General features: G+C 35.6%; 1 protein-coding gene across 1 annotated transcript; it reads right to left on the minus strand.

Moving 5' to 3' along the window:
- Positions 1–157: 157 nt before the first annotated feature.
- Positions 158–13,491, minus strand: LOC111318116 (uncharacterized). Its single transcript, XM_022920776.2, has 15 exons — positions 13,425–13,491; positions 13,135–13,276; positions 11,578–12,141; positions 9,949–11,172; positions 9,509–9,833; positions 9,000–9,255; positions 8,693–8,909; positions 8,134–8,486; positions 7,469–8,005; positions 5,341–6,538; positions 4,660–5,007; positions 4,201–4,438; positions 984–3,697; positions 741–889; positions 158–625 (listed from the first exon to the last, which is right to left on the minus strand). Exons 2-15 carry the CDS (start codon positions 13,258–13,260, stop codon positions 337–339), a joined length of 8,538 nt encoding a protein of 2,845 aa, XP_022776511.2. The 5' UTR covers positions 13,261–13,276; positions 13,425–13,491; the 3' UTR covers positions 158–336.
- Positions 13,492–14,902: the final 1,411 nt, after the last annotated feature.

A 14,902-nucleotide genomic window follows, 5' to 3' on the forward strand; every position in this document is an offset into this window, starting at 1 on the left:
TATCTATTCAATATAAACCGCATTATGAAGGCTTCTTGCTTTTGATTAGCAATAGAATCGATAATATATCGAGATTTTCAGAGTTGGAGGTAGCAGTACCACACACATTGGGCACTTTTCTTCAAACCCAGTTCAGACCATAGATCCCACCATAAGTTGACACAATAAAGTAGATAGAGTGGGTCATAAAATAAGAATAGATGTGCTTTCAAGTCATAGCACAAGTTCTAGTATAACTTAAAAAAAAAAAAAAGATCTATGCTACAAGCAAAGTAATATGCAACCAATGTGAATATATATGGGTAATACACCCTCTAGAATTTTAGGAATGCTTATCTACTTGCGTTTGCGGCCACGACTCCTGTTGTTTTTCTTAGATTTAATGTTCCCTTGGGGTTTGCAATTGACAGTAGATTTTGAAGCTGGATTCTTAACCTTACTACATTCCTCAGCCTTACTGCTACTCTCTTCCATATCACATTGGCTGCCAAATTCATCAGATATATGATCTTCATCTTGCTGCAAGAATAGCTGCTGCAGAAAAGGCTCCAGTATAGACCTTCTTGAATGCAACTCGTCGCAAAGGGCTCCAATTATAGGAATGCTACTTTCAAGTTTCAGCTCACTGAAAAAAAATGCAGAAGCAGAAGGAAATTCTTAGGAAATATGGTGCACTAATACTGTGGTGTAAAAATGGAGTCTTTCAACTACATATGGGGAAGGCGATGTATGAAACTGACTTTGGTTCCAGTTGAGCTTGGAGTTGCTTCATTTCCTCAAGCACGTTCATTGCTTCCCTTGAAAAGTTGTCTTCATTACCTGCAGGTTGCTTCTCCGAACATCCTTTTGTTGCAGCATTGAGGAAGGAAACACATTTATCCAGGTACACCTAAAAAGAAAAGCAAACAGTGATGATAAGATCACACAAAAAATAACAGTGACATTTGAAAATGTTCATCTAATCACATGCATGTAACGATTACCCTCATTTTTGAAGCATATGACCTGATGGTCCATTGATCTTTGATGCCACCCACTGCCTTCAAGGCCTCGACAATTTCCCAAAAATGAACATCGTTAATCAGTATTTCACCATCATCTTGATTCTGAGCATTCAAGTGTTGATCTGACAGAGAACCAGAGCTTGAAGTGGGAACAATCTTTAAGCTCTTCCCTTCATCATAACTGGCTGGAGGAAGAACTTCACCACAAAAATCAGCAGTTCCATATTCAGAACTTCCAGTTTTAGGGAACAAGACTCTCAATATTTCCTCCTTGCAGGGTTTGACCTTCATATCAACAAATATAGCATCCTGGCATACAAATTTAGGACAGTTTACCCCCATGCTCACAATTATGAGAGGGTTTCCAATTATTTTAAATGCATGAGCAAGCACATTTTTGTCGATATTCAGACAATTATGACTCCGCCTTCTCCGAAGGGCATCATAAAAATCCTGGGGCAGTAGGTCTGTAATATGCTTTCGACCCAGCAAGTCAAAAAGTAAATCAAGACACTTGTCAAAGTTCAAATGAAGCAAACATATAATGACAACCAATCTCAAAACCATTAGTGAATGGTAATCCCTCACATTTATACGAGACTTTTTGATCCAATCAATGGTCTCTCCCTTGGCATAGAGGAGCTGCCGGACCATGTCAATTACAAATTTCAGAATGTCTTCCAAAGATTGCTGCTTAACTGCCATAAAACTGGAAGTTGAGCTGGGTACCCCATCCTGGTAGATAAGCCATTCCACAAAAGTAGTCTTTGTGGTGTAAAAGTATCCCTTGAAGTAGGATAACAAAAGTAGATACCGCTCAACAAGATACAAGAAACAAACTGGTGACACATAATCAGATATCTTCCTCCAGTTAGCTTTATAAGTATCTTTTAAAGCTTCAAGGAACTTCAATATAATTGGCTTATTCCCAATTTCTTCGATATATCCAGCAGCAGATCCAGTTGTAGATTCTGAGCTTCCATTCCCCTCATTGATACGGCCAGTTGTAGAAACTGGAGGAGAAACTCTATCCTCTTCAAGACTCCCAATGAAGTCCCTCCATGCTTCATTCCATTCTAAAGCATCAAGTATCTTTCTATACAGTTCAATATTAAGCTGACAAGATCCAAGAATTATCAAAGCCACCTTTCCAGTTTCCCCATAAGACAACCTACTATTGTTTGTCCTGATCTTTTCAAACATAACTTCTTCAAGTAAATTCCTTGAAATTTCAGTTCCCCTCAGAGAGATCATGTTCTCTCTCAAGGATTCTCGCCAATCAAGGGGAAATATGTAGCCAAAAACATCAATTGTTGACAGCTGAACAAATTTCATCAGATCCTTGTCCACATGCTGGTTCTTCAGAAACTTGGACTTCAACAGAAAACTGGCAACCTCATAGATAAGAATAAGAGATCTGCTTCGACAGAAGGCTGACAAAGAATTTCCGCATGAGGAAATATAGAATGCCTCAAGCTTTGTCAGAACTTGCTGGCCAATAGAGAGTAATTCTGAACGCCAATAACTCCTTGCAGCAGAGACAAATTGACAGAGAGAAATAGAAACCTGCCTCTGGTTACCACAAACATGTTTGTTTTCCAGTTTTCTCATCCATTCAGCATCAGAATTCACCAGAAAATAGACAATACTCTGATTCTTAAACTGTCTCCACACACCAAAATAATTCAAGCAGAATTCTTCATATTTTCTATAATCACTGTTATCTTTGATTTCAGCATGATCAAGATACTCAAATATCTCCATGATTTTATCCTTCCAGAAATTCCAAAAGTAGACCAGTGTCTCAGTGGAAACCTGGTTGTTAGAAATTTGCTCTTCAGAATAGCTTGCTAGATCAAAAACCAATTCATCTATCCCTTCATATTTTGAGATATTTAAACGAAGGTGATGATCTAGAATCATTCGAGCAGTTAATATTTCACCTCGGATACTCTTGTGCCTCTGAGAAGCGGTTAAATATTGTTTCATCAAGAATAAGTTGCTTGGCTTATTCAGTAAAATGTCAGCCTCTGAACAAACAAGCCCATAAAACTGGTTTGACAACTTCTTTGCAAATGACTTGGCTTTTGTTAGAAGCTTCTCTTTCTCTGTAAACTGCTTCAATGGCCATCCCGTGCTCCCAGTTAACCATAGAGAGTTAGCAAACACAAACCAGAGGATAATGCGCGTGGCTTCCTCAAATTGTGCACCCTTCCCAAGCAAATCAGCCCCAAGTAGAAGTTCACCTCTCAACTTTGCAATGTTTGCTGCTTCCAAGAAGTTCCCTAATTCTTCTTCAAGAAGGAGAAGCTCATCAAGACTCTCTAAGGACTGCAAGAATTTTCGTTTTGAACTCATGGAATCAAAAGCTCGGACATAATTCATCATTGTTCTCTTATCATTAGCCTCATGGTAATGATGTGCACAGCTCTCCAAAAACTTTTGCTTAAGTTCCTCCATATCCTTACTTCTTTTGACCATTTCTTCATCTGCATTTGCAATTCGTTTCCAGTACTGAATGTAATGCAAGCCCATGTCAAAGAGTTTTCCTTTTGAACAAACAGACAAGCATTTTGAGAAATAGTTGCCTCTTGCATACACTTCTGCTGCAGTCTTGTAACATCCAGCAAGAAGAAAACATTCTGCAGCTCTCTCTAGAGCAGATTCCCCACATTTTTCCAAATATATTTTACCTGCAGTTTCAAAACTACTTTCTGAATTTCCAGGAATCGTGGTACAGTCATATGCACACATGCACGCTCACAAAATAAAAACTCATTAATAATCCTAGACTAAAGCAGGAAATATTTGTATTAGAAAAAGAAAATTATTTGTTCAGTTACTAATGATCACACATTAAAGCATGCAAATAAGTTGACCAATACCCAGAGCGGAAAGACAAGGATGCTCCAATAAATAAAGTGGAGAATGTTATATTTCGAAATATAATGCATTTGATAAACAAAAATATTAAGCTCATTTGGATCTAATCTAAAAAGCTGCAATCAAAGAATCTTTTTCTCTCTCTCTCACTCTGTAGGAAGACACTATTCAACACAGCAGAAGAAAAGAAATGTCTTCTGGAAACAAATATAGGAATCATAGAAAGTCTGAGCAGTAGATTTTAGCACTTAAAGTTCATGTTTATCAAGAAATTAACATAAACAAGGTGTAAAGAGGGAAAATGGAATTGTACCTGCTTTTTCATACTCCGTTAACATGTAAAAACAATCTGCTGCATGCTCAGCCTTGCCAATGGAATCAAAAATTTCAGCAGCCTGCCTCCTGGCAGTGGAAGCCCTTTCAGGATTTAAACCATGCAACTGGTCAGCATCTGCCCTAAGTCCAAAAGCCTTGGCTAGTTTTTCCCCAAACGTATCATGTGCTCTTTCAAAGCACATTGTTGCCATCACATAGTTACCCTGATGCAACAGCTGCAGGACACAAACAAATGGGATAAAAGAGTTGTTACATTTGCGCAACTGTTAATTCATTGCAGAATTGAGGAGTCCCAAAACCCATTGAAATGGCTTGAATCATGTATGAAAATGCCTAACAATAGATTAACAAATATATGGATATGAATTAATCAAAATTACAAATAAGAATTGTCTGGCAAGAACAACCCTTCTGAAAACAACAAACAACAATAAACCTTATAGCCACGTGACTTCCACTCTTCTGGACTGCTTGCAACTTGCATTGCTTGTGCAAGTGAATCATCCAGCTTCCTAACTTGAACAAGGCACTTCTTCTTCCAGTACTCGAACACTGGCTTGGAAAACTCTTCTACATTTTCACAAATCCACAGTCTTTGCCTTGTGCGGGTGATAGCAACATATAACTGCTTCAATTCAGAACACAAAATGTTGTGTTTTGACTGTTTGAAACTTGGAAATGAGCAATTCGCATCAAGCAAGCCTTGCTCCTTCATGTATTCATATACAACTCTCCACTGATTCTTTAAAGGTGAGGACCCAAAAAAGTTGTACAATAATACATCCTACAGAGATGTAATGTAAAAAAATTAATGGCGACATGGATGAACCAATTTACTTTTTTGAAAACAAACATTAGGGATACAGAGAAAAGGCACTATTAAGATAGACGGATGTGGGCCAGATCAATTATTAAGCTCTACCTCACTAGCGGTAATCCTAATGTGTTTATAAAAGCCAAGCCAGCCAACCTGTTTTTAGGTTCTGAACTTGTAGAGAAAATAAGATTTAACTAAACAACAGAAAACTATCAATGAGCATTTATTAATAATTTCAGGGATAAAAACAAGCAGATCGTATGATAGAAGAAACAAGAATAATTATAAAATACCAGATACCTGAAACTCTAAACCTTTGCATTCCACTATAGTCAGAACAAGAGCTTGCTTGCCAACATACTTCAACATTTCATTCTTAGCAAGATCATCTCGTACTAATATGACCTGCTCTGCTCCAAATCCAGCCATATGTCCCCCGACATTACCATTGTTCCTGAATATTGTTGCAACTGCATTGTCTTTATCCTCAGATTCAAGCCAAATCGGGGCTTCTCCATATATGAGACTAGTTTCAGGGCATAAAATATCCACAAATGAAGGAAAGAAACGGTAAAGAAGGTCAATGACACTCTGCGCTAACCTTAGGACACCATCATGTGTACGAAAGTTCTGGCTCAGGTGAAAACTTTTAGATATTTGACCTTTCTCCTTTTTCCCATCATTTGTTTTACATTTTGATTCCAAAACAAACTCATTGTAGAAAATGGATCGTATATCTTCAAACCTAAAATCAATACCCCTGGCAATAGTTTGTGCTGTATCCCCACAGAAAACAAAGCCTTCACTTACATTTTTGCAAACATGTTTGAAAAGAGCAATCTGCCTCATTGTAAGATCTTGCACCTCATCGATATAAACAAAATCCATTATATCACCTTCATACCTTTCATTTTGAAGTCGATAGTGAAGATCAATCACAACATCAGCCATATCAAACTCGCCATTTTCTCCTTTCATTTTTTCATAATCTTGAAAAATATCATATATCATCTGTCTCTCAAGTCTAGTTAAGGTCGACGCCCGACCCTCAGATAATTTGATATAATCCTCCTCCTTGAGTCTCCCATCACAAGAATCCCCTGATCTCACTCCACCTTTTATATGAGACATTATCTCCGTGAAGACTCTGGATGAGTCTAGCTTTTTTGTCAGCTTATCATTAAAATGGGGCCAATAAGTTGAACAAAACTTTTCATAATTTACCTCCCTTGTTCTTATAAAATTTCGCAAGGAAACCGATGCCTTTCCAACTTCCCAATTTGATAACTCCCTAGCATCATAAAATTTCTCAAAGAACGAGTTACCAACTGTTCCATCAAGCATAATCAGAAACTTTTGTAAAGTTATAGCGAGAGGGTATGCTTTAGGAAGAATATCAACAAATGAATCGGGAACATCCTTGAATTGTGCTGCACCATCAATATCATCCTCATCTTGCAAGGCACTCCCTTCAGAATAGTTTCCTCCACTGGCAAACCTGTAAAACGAGGCTTGTGACACCAGGAAAAAAGAAATCCAGGCAGCTAAATAAAGTACTTTGGAGTGCTTATTACATGACAAGTTGATCAAATTAATTTACATGAGAACTAAGAACCAAAATAACCAACTGTGAATTATCAACAAAATTGCAGCTTATTTGTAAATAATAAAAATAGTGAAACTTGCAACAATCTAACAACCACCCAAGATCAATGACATAAAGAAACCTTTGCACTTTCTTGTGTTTAAGCAGAAACCTTTATACAAAAGACTATCATAGCCATGAAAACTAAGTAGTCAGGAAAACACTTTGCAGACTTATATAAGTAGAGGTCTTTATACAGTAGCATTCTCTAGTTCTTGCACCAAAACTTGAAAAACAAGTCCATAAAAAAATTGCATACATTAGGTGTTTAAAACAAAATGCAGAAAAGAGTCACCAGAAATTTTAGATGCAAAACGTCTCAAATATTTTATTCTTTCAAACTTCTAAAAGATTGAATATGCAAGATTATCAGCTTTCCTTGGCAAGACAATGAAGTTCAAATTTTCCACTCTAGTGTCTATATATGAATTTTTTATCACCAATTAGATTTACAGCATTCTCAGAAACATGTTAATTTGTTGATCTACCACAAAAGGAAGCAGTTCCTGAAACATGCCAATTTTATCATTTCATCACAAACTTTACAAGGTAATATATAAAACATTAGAAAATAAATTTTATGAAAAAGGATTAATTGCAGTCAGTCAAACAGGGGCGGTAGGACTTAATGTGCAGACCTCATAGGTCTCAGCCTATCATTTTTCCATTGCAGAATCAGATACCACCCTTCCTATAAAATTAGATTTATGTTTATGCCAACTGTAAACTTAAAGGAATTTGTACTACCATGAAGCTATCATTTTATCTCAGTATGCAACGCACCTTTTCAATTGAAGAACCTGATGTTTCACGGCATAACAAAGTTTAGGACTGACTGTTACAAAAAGCTGGCGCAGTGGAGTTGCTTCAGTCCCTTCAACACCACCCATGATTCTGTTTTCCCGACAGACTTCATTGGAGTTATTTGGGTTGACTTCATAAAATCCTTCAGTTGCTGAATGGTGTAATTGCTCTTTCTTAAACAACTTCATGGTCAGCACAGTAGTCTTCCCAGTGCCTGATCTTCCTAGTATAAAACTGCTTCTTTGGAATAAAATTATGTCAAGTTCCTGGTCTGTCACCTCAAATGGAAGTTCTAGTTCTCTTCCATCTGGATCAGAAAGAAGGTGGTTCACAACACCCGATGATAAAGAGTAGAATTTCATCAACAACAAGCTATCATTCACTTTTGAGTTCTCCAAATAACATCTACCATCCGAAGCACTTCCATTTGAACTGTTCTCTCTTTCATCTTGGCTTACAGTCTTATACCTGACAATTTCAAATGAGGTTGTCCAAGTTTTGGGAATTTCCAAATCCCTAGATACAATAAAAAAGGGTAAAAACAATGTAGGAGTTCTAAAATACTGCATATGAAACTTAACATTCATATTCAAGAAAGGCAAATTTCATATTTACAAGTTAGGAATACCATTATGGTCACATACCCCTCCAGATATTTCTCATTGCAATGCCTGATAAAATCATCAGTATACATTTTGAAGATACCATCAAGGCGCTTAACCAGTCTTTCAAAATCTTCTAATGGCAAAAGATCCCAAGCCTTCAATACTTGAGTGTACCTCTGCTCCTTCACTACATCAATTGAGCAGACAATATAAAGACCTTCAACCTTGAATTGTTTTAAGACCATCGAAGAGCTTTCACAAATTAAATCCACATTTCTCTTCTTAGGTCGCCAGCCGCTGGAAAGTTTTAAGAGAAGGTTTAAAACTGATTTCTGGGTCTGGACAGATTTCAGCTTCCCAAATGACTTCCTAAAGTAATCACTGAAAAGAACCTGGAAATTGAAAAGAAATTAATTTTTACCACTTAGTACAAAAATTCAGATAATCTCCAATGAGTCTCATTAACTAAATATAACAACAAATTAGGTCAACAGTAAGTAAGATAACATGTTGTATAAAATTCAAAATTGATGCCAACAAAAATAACTTGATAGAACAAGCAGAATGATAGCAAATTTAACCACTGTAAGTTACAAACCTTCCACCTAGCGTTTTTGAAGAGAACACTGTCCCGATTAAGCAAGTCATCAAGTTGACCAAAATCTTTCTTGGCATCTAAAATAGCTTTTGCCAGTTCCTTGTCTTCATCAGCGTTAAAGAAACAATGACGCGCCTTTGCATCATGAACTAATGCCTGCCACACAGATTCAAGTTTGGCCAGTGTTCTTCCATCCCCCAAAATCCAGAGGCTGTGCCTAAGAAGGCATTGAAAACCCAGTAATATATTGCAACTTATTACAGAATTGCAAAAACTGAAACGAAAAAAAGTTAATTTAAGGAAATACCTAGCCCTTGTAAGAGCTACATTAGTTCTTTGAGAATTGGATATGAACCCAATTTTTCCTGAACTATTTGATCTCACAGTTGATATTATGATAATATCTTCCTCACCACCCTGGAACCCATCAACTGACTTCACCTTCACGGCAAAGCCATCAGTTTTCTCATACTTCCCAGCAAGTTTCTCCTGAATTGCAACAACCTGATCAGCATAGGGAGATATTATGCCAACACTGAGCTTTTCTCTTGAGCCATCCCATGCTGCATGCAAAAGCAACAAGTAACACAAAAGGAAATCAATCTAATAATACAAGAAGTATGCTTTCTGATTTTAATATGAAAAGAAGAGAAAAGGCCTCGTCAGCCCTCAAACTGAACTATCTCCTTGAAGGCCAAAGCCAGTCTCTAGAAGTCATAAGGCATAAGCCAGTAAATTAAAAATATCCTGGTTTAAGTGAAATAATATCTAAAAAAAGCAAACTATAGCATTATAAATTAAGCTCATGATAATTACCTTTGAACAGAGTTCGCACCAGCCTCTGCACCACAGCTACCTCAACCATATTTCTATAGCTATGCCCAATATCATCCTCTTCCTCTCTTCCAGAGACATTTATGAAGGAATAGGTTCCAAACATAGGCCATGGAAGATAATGTTTCTCATATCTCTTATGCTTAACTTCTGCCACATCCAAGATCTGGTTATTATAGAACTTTGCATTTGGAAAGCGACTGATTGACGGATGCATTCGGTACTGAATATTCAGTAGGTGCTTTGAGTGACCCAATGTACTCAACCTTTGGAACAAACTTCTTCCAAAGCCAGCTGTATGAGAAACCTATAAAAAAAAAAAGGATAAAAACCAATAAACGGCCAAAAATAAAAGAGGGGGAAAATTGCAAAGGAACATTGGAGAGAAGTGAAAGACAAAAAACTAAGTATAGTTTACATACATTGCTTTTAACTGTAGCAGGTAATTGCCATTCATCACCAATAAGAACGGAGTGTGCTATACCCGGCAGTTGCAAGGGTATGGCTGATTCACATTCTTTCAACTGCGCCGCTTCATCAATTACCAACACATTCAGTGGATTCATTTTAACTTTATAGAGTTTATAAGAACCGGATGCAGTGGAAAAGAGTAAAGATGCTCTTTGAAAGCAGAATTCTATGATGGAATCTTTGTTCCTCGCACTTGGTAGTTTAAGTTCACCAAGAGAAACACGGAGGGCCTTCAAAACAGAAAGACACTTGCCTCTTACTGAGAACAATAAAAGTGATGCACCGGAAAAATTTTGCAGATGCAATTTATCATCTTTTGAATGTAAAAAGAGCTTCTCCACTTCTTCCGAAACCACATCATCAAGAAACAGTGAAGTTTCAAAAGAATCAAGCAGGCTAAAAAGACTTTTAAGGTCTTGGAAATTATTTTCCAGAAAGTAGACTTCGGGGATATGAGTGCATAAAATTGAGACACATCTTCTAAGTGGTAATGCTGTATGGGTAAATCTTTCTCCTGCATATTCAAGAAATGATTTGTGTATCACCTTCTTACAATCAGTTTCACCGCAACAATCTTTCTCTCGGTTTTCATTTTCGCTACCATGTTCCCTCTCTTTGATTGATTCGTTTTCCAAGAAAATAAGGTATTGAGAGACACAACCTTCAAGAAAAGTTATCATTGAAGTAAAACAGTGCCACCAACCCAGCGGCCCAAAGCACTCTGTAAGCATCTTTACACGATAATCCAGAAATATTTCTTCAATCTCAGAATTAACTTTAAGTCTCTCTTTAGAGCCAAATAAGAGGATATCTCCCAATCCCGGGGAACAAAATGGATCATCTGCTACAGAGCGTGTTTCCTTAGCTTCTTTTACCAGCTTCAAGACACGTGCTGCTACTTCTGTAATTGCAATATTTGTTGGGGCACAAGTGAGTGTCCTATACTTCATTCTTAACAGAGTAAACAACAGCAAACTAACAGTTTTAGTTTTCCCAGTTCCAGGTGGGCCCCAAATAAGTTCGACGTGAGACTTGTGGCGGCACTGCATTTTGTTAAGACAAGCCATAACTGCCTTCTTTTGAGATTCATTCAGTTGAGATAGGAAACTTGTCAGAAAAATATCATTCCAGGTTCCACCATTCTCAGAGGAACAGAGACTGCAGCTTTCTTCTACCTGTATACAAAATGAAATTTGAATAAAAATTCATCCCTGCAAATATATATAAGAGTAAAGCAACTATAAATTCGTCAAAATTGCTCCTCAAATTAATAATAAGAATAACAAATTCATGAAAACTGGTTCAGCAGTTACGTTGAACAACATGTAAAACAAATGAAACATATGATTAATGACATTTTGAATCTGAGACATTGCAAAATTCATGTTAGATTAACAGTGTTACACGTATGCAATGTATCAAATAGTTAACATAAAGAACAACTAGTCTTGTAGGATACTTGATAAACATAGCCACTTGCATCATATGCAACAACTTTCGATAAAAAGTGATACCAAATTATCCAGGAAAATGCCAATTTTGAAAAAGCAAATCTCAAACATGTAACGTGATATCCTCACCATAGAACCAGCGCGCAAAAATTGTTTGATAATCTTTAAGTTGCCCCTCTTGTGCAATGCATTCCATATTCGCTTGTTTGTGGTTATATTCATTAAGAAAACTACGAATAGTGATCTCTGCATGTCATCTTTGGATGCAAGGTCTTCCAGTGCCTTCACTTTGAAGATAGTAGATGAGCTATTATCAACATCGTCATCCTCTGGATCCTCCGAAACCCCTGAAATCTTAGTGACTAATGCAAAAGTCCAGCTTCTACCTACCCGTTGTAAATCAGAAGCAGTGTCAGGTTTAACATCTGCTATAACAAAAACATCTCCAGGCAATGTTTTGTATGGTTCCTTCTCACGATCATTGAACCTGTTTCTCCAGTAATCAACATTCACATTAAACAATAATTTTCCATGTGGCTTTGCCTCCTGAAGATGTGTCACTTCAGCATACGGTGCTCTAGCTATAACTTCCATAGATGAGCGCATTTCTGCTCGTGTCTCGTCCAACAAAGGCAAAACATAAGACTCAAGATATTGTTCCATTGACTGAAATGCATCTGGAATCTTTCCTACCTAGAAATTGAATTAAATTGAAGCAAATCACATGAATCCATAATAGTCAACAGACAATAATAATTGTGAGAGAAGAAAAAGTATAATAGTTTAATCCTTCACAAAACTCAACTGATTCAGACATATACAAGCAAAAGAGCGCATCGACAACCATGTAATAAACCTCTTATATCTTCTTTCATGGCATTTGAAAATAAAAAAACTCAAGCCCTAAGGCCTTAAGGTCAAACTACATAATTAAGGCCAAAAAATGCTAACACACGTAAGACATATATGAGCCAGTTCAAGATTGGTTTTATAAACTGATTTCCCATTGTCAACTTAAACTGAAGGACATTTCAACCTTTTGAAACCAAGCTCAACCATTCAACAAATTTATGATGTTCAACCTTTATTCAGCTCTCTGGTTTAACTAAACAAGCTTAAGCTCAACTCATGGGCTTTTAAAGTTCTAAAGTTTTTATCACATGCACAACAACTACACTAACTTAAGATTCTATTAATAAAAAATTTCAGAGGAGTTTAATTGCAAGAAAATAACAAGTTACGACTGTATTTAAGCTGGATTTTGTTCCTAATTCCATACTCAGTAAAAACTTCACAAGTCTTATTGTGCCATGTTTAACCAAACTTTAGTTATACTCGATCCTCTACCAAAAAAACAATATGCCACTTTTGGCATGCTGTCATAACTATATATGTCTATATTCATAAGGCAAGAAGCACATGAGACATGAATGCAGAAATGGGCTTGGGCTGGAAGAAAAAACCAACGCATACAAGAAACTATTCCTATAACTTCTACAGCTATTTTTTGTTAGAGCATCTCCTTCCAAAACCTATGCAAAACATTTTCAACTTCCACAAAAGCGTAAGATATTCCAAAAGCTGCAAAATAATCTGATAAATAAGATTCTAATAAACGACTTGAAAAAGAAGGAACATCAAATTCAAGGATGATGATAATTGAGGACAAAGCAAACCCATACCCACCTCATCCTTATAAAGATCATCATTGAATATGTCTTCAAGAGACCATGCAAACACAGTGTCAATGAAACCCACATTTCCTTCAGTTAATACACTTTGCGCAATTGAAGTTGAAGCTTTACCTTCCATATTTTCCTATGAATATCTGTAGTAAACATAGAAAGTTAGAAACTCATTTCCAGCTTTCACCCACAAAAGAAATAAAAAAAAAAGTGTAGTAAAGTTTGGAGGGAGGTTTCTTAGCTGCAAAGAAAGAGGAATATCTCAAATATGAAAGCTAATATAGAACTTACTAGGAATCTGTAGTACAAGCACTACTGACATACATTATCAAGCCTTTATCACATTCACACTTTAATTATTAGACTTTAGCGACAGAAAAAAAAAGCCATTTACATTGCCATGCTTTGTTAAAATTTGTTATAATTGTCAAATATTTTTAGTCAAAAATTTTTTATTTGAAAAAGAATACAATTATTTTTATTAAAATTTCATCTAAATTATTCTATCATTTGAGACAAATTTAGATAAATTTCTCACATAAAAATTTTTTAAGAAATTTTTCAAAAGACTCTCATCTTTGAGTAATTTATATTTAATCTTAAAATTTTTATTTTTTTTATTCTATTATTTTAAAATGAAAATAACTATTAATTATTATTATTGAAACTTTCTCTAAATTATTTCGTCATTTGAGATAAATTTTAAAAAATTTCTCACTTAAAAATTTTATAAAAATTTACTATTTAAAATTTTAAAAAATTTCATCATTGGACAATTAATATTTATTCTCAAAAAAATATTTTCATTTTGTTTTATATTTTTTTTTCTAAAATTTAATCATACAAAATACCTCTAAAAATAAACAAATGAATACATAAATAAACTAAAAATAAAAATACCAAAAAACATAAACGGCTTGGCTGAAGTGGCTTGGCGTGACTTGGCTCCAGGCACAAAAGCCGACTTAAAGAGTTAGCTTGGCTCAAGCTGAAGACAGTGACACAGGTCACAAATGGGTTGACACTATGGGTCAAGTCACCCAAATGAAAAACGCGCAGATCTTGGCACAAGAAAATGCTCAAAACGATGTCATTTTGAGACGGTATAAAAGGTTAGTTTTTTGTTTTTTCTTCAGATTTCTCCTTTCCCCCTCTTTATTCTTCCCTTTTCTCTCCTTTTATCCCTAAATCAGATGAACTTCGATTGAATATTCATTGGATTTTGAAAAATATTGCTGGAATCTGGGTTTGTTCATCAAAATCTGGTTAAAAGTTCATCGGTTTCTGAAAAATAGATGTTGAAAATTGAAAACTTCACTGGAAACTAAAAATATCACTTGAAAGTCACCGAAAACTTCAAACTCGCCAAAAAATTTCACTAGATTTTGAAAATTTTCCAAAAAAAAAACCCTTATTTTTCCTTAAAAATTCCCCTAAAAATTTTCACACATTTTGGTTGCTTTCATGTGAATTTTTTTCTCTAAACACTGTGTTTTCTGTGTATACTTTTCTTTGATTTTTTTATCACTTATTTGTGTCTTTTCTGTTTTTGATCAACATATATTTATAAGGATCAATCAAAAGAGTTTATGATTAACTTTAAATTCACCTTTGACTGGATTTTCGCATTATCAGAAAACATAATATTTATCCTATTTCAAATTAAAACCACACTAATTCTTCAAACACCAATTCACTTCAAAATTTTACTATTTTTATTTTTTTTTCTTTTTTTTTACTATTATCCTATTATCTTAACACCAAAAAAA

Source organism: Durio zibethinus, chromosome 2, assembly GCF_047325235.1.
Source record: "Durio zibethinus cultivar Kanyao isolate XHJ-2024 chromosome 2, ASM4732523v1, whole genome shotgun sequence".
Classification (NCBI taxonomy): Eukaryota; Viridiplantae; Streptophyta; class Magnoliopsida; order Malvales; family Malvaceae; genus Durio; species Durio zibethinus.

Excerpts from the sequence above, each read along its gene's own strand:
- LOC111318116 (XM_022920776.2), bottom strand. The coding sequence starts at position 13,260 with ATGGAAGGTAAAGCTTCAACTTCAATTGCGCAAAGTGTATTAACTGAA. Across the intron at positions 12,142-13,134 it reads ATGATCTTTATAAGGATGAG|GTAGGAAAGATTCCAGATGC; the intron begins GTGGGTATGGGT and ends TTCAATTTCTAG. Across the intron at positions 3,698-4,200 it reads AACGGAGTATGAAAAAGCAG|GTAAAATATATTTGGAAAAA; the intron begins GTACAATTCCAT and ends TTGAAACTGCAG.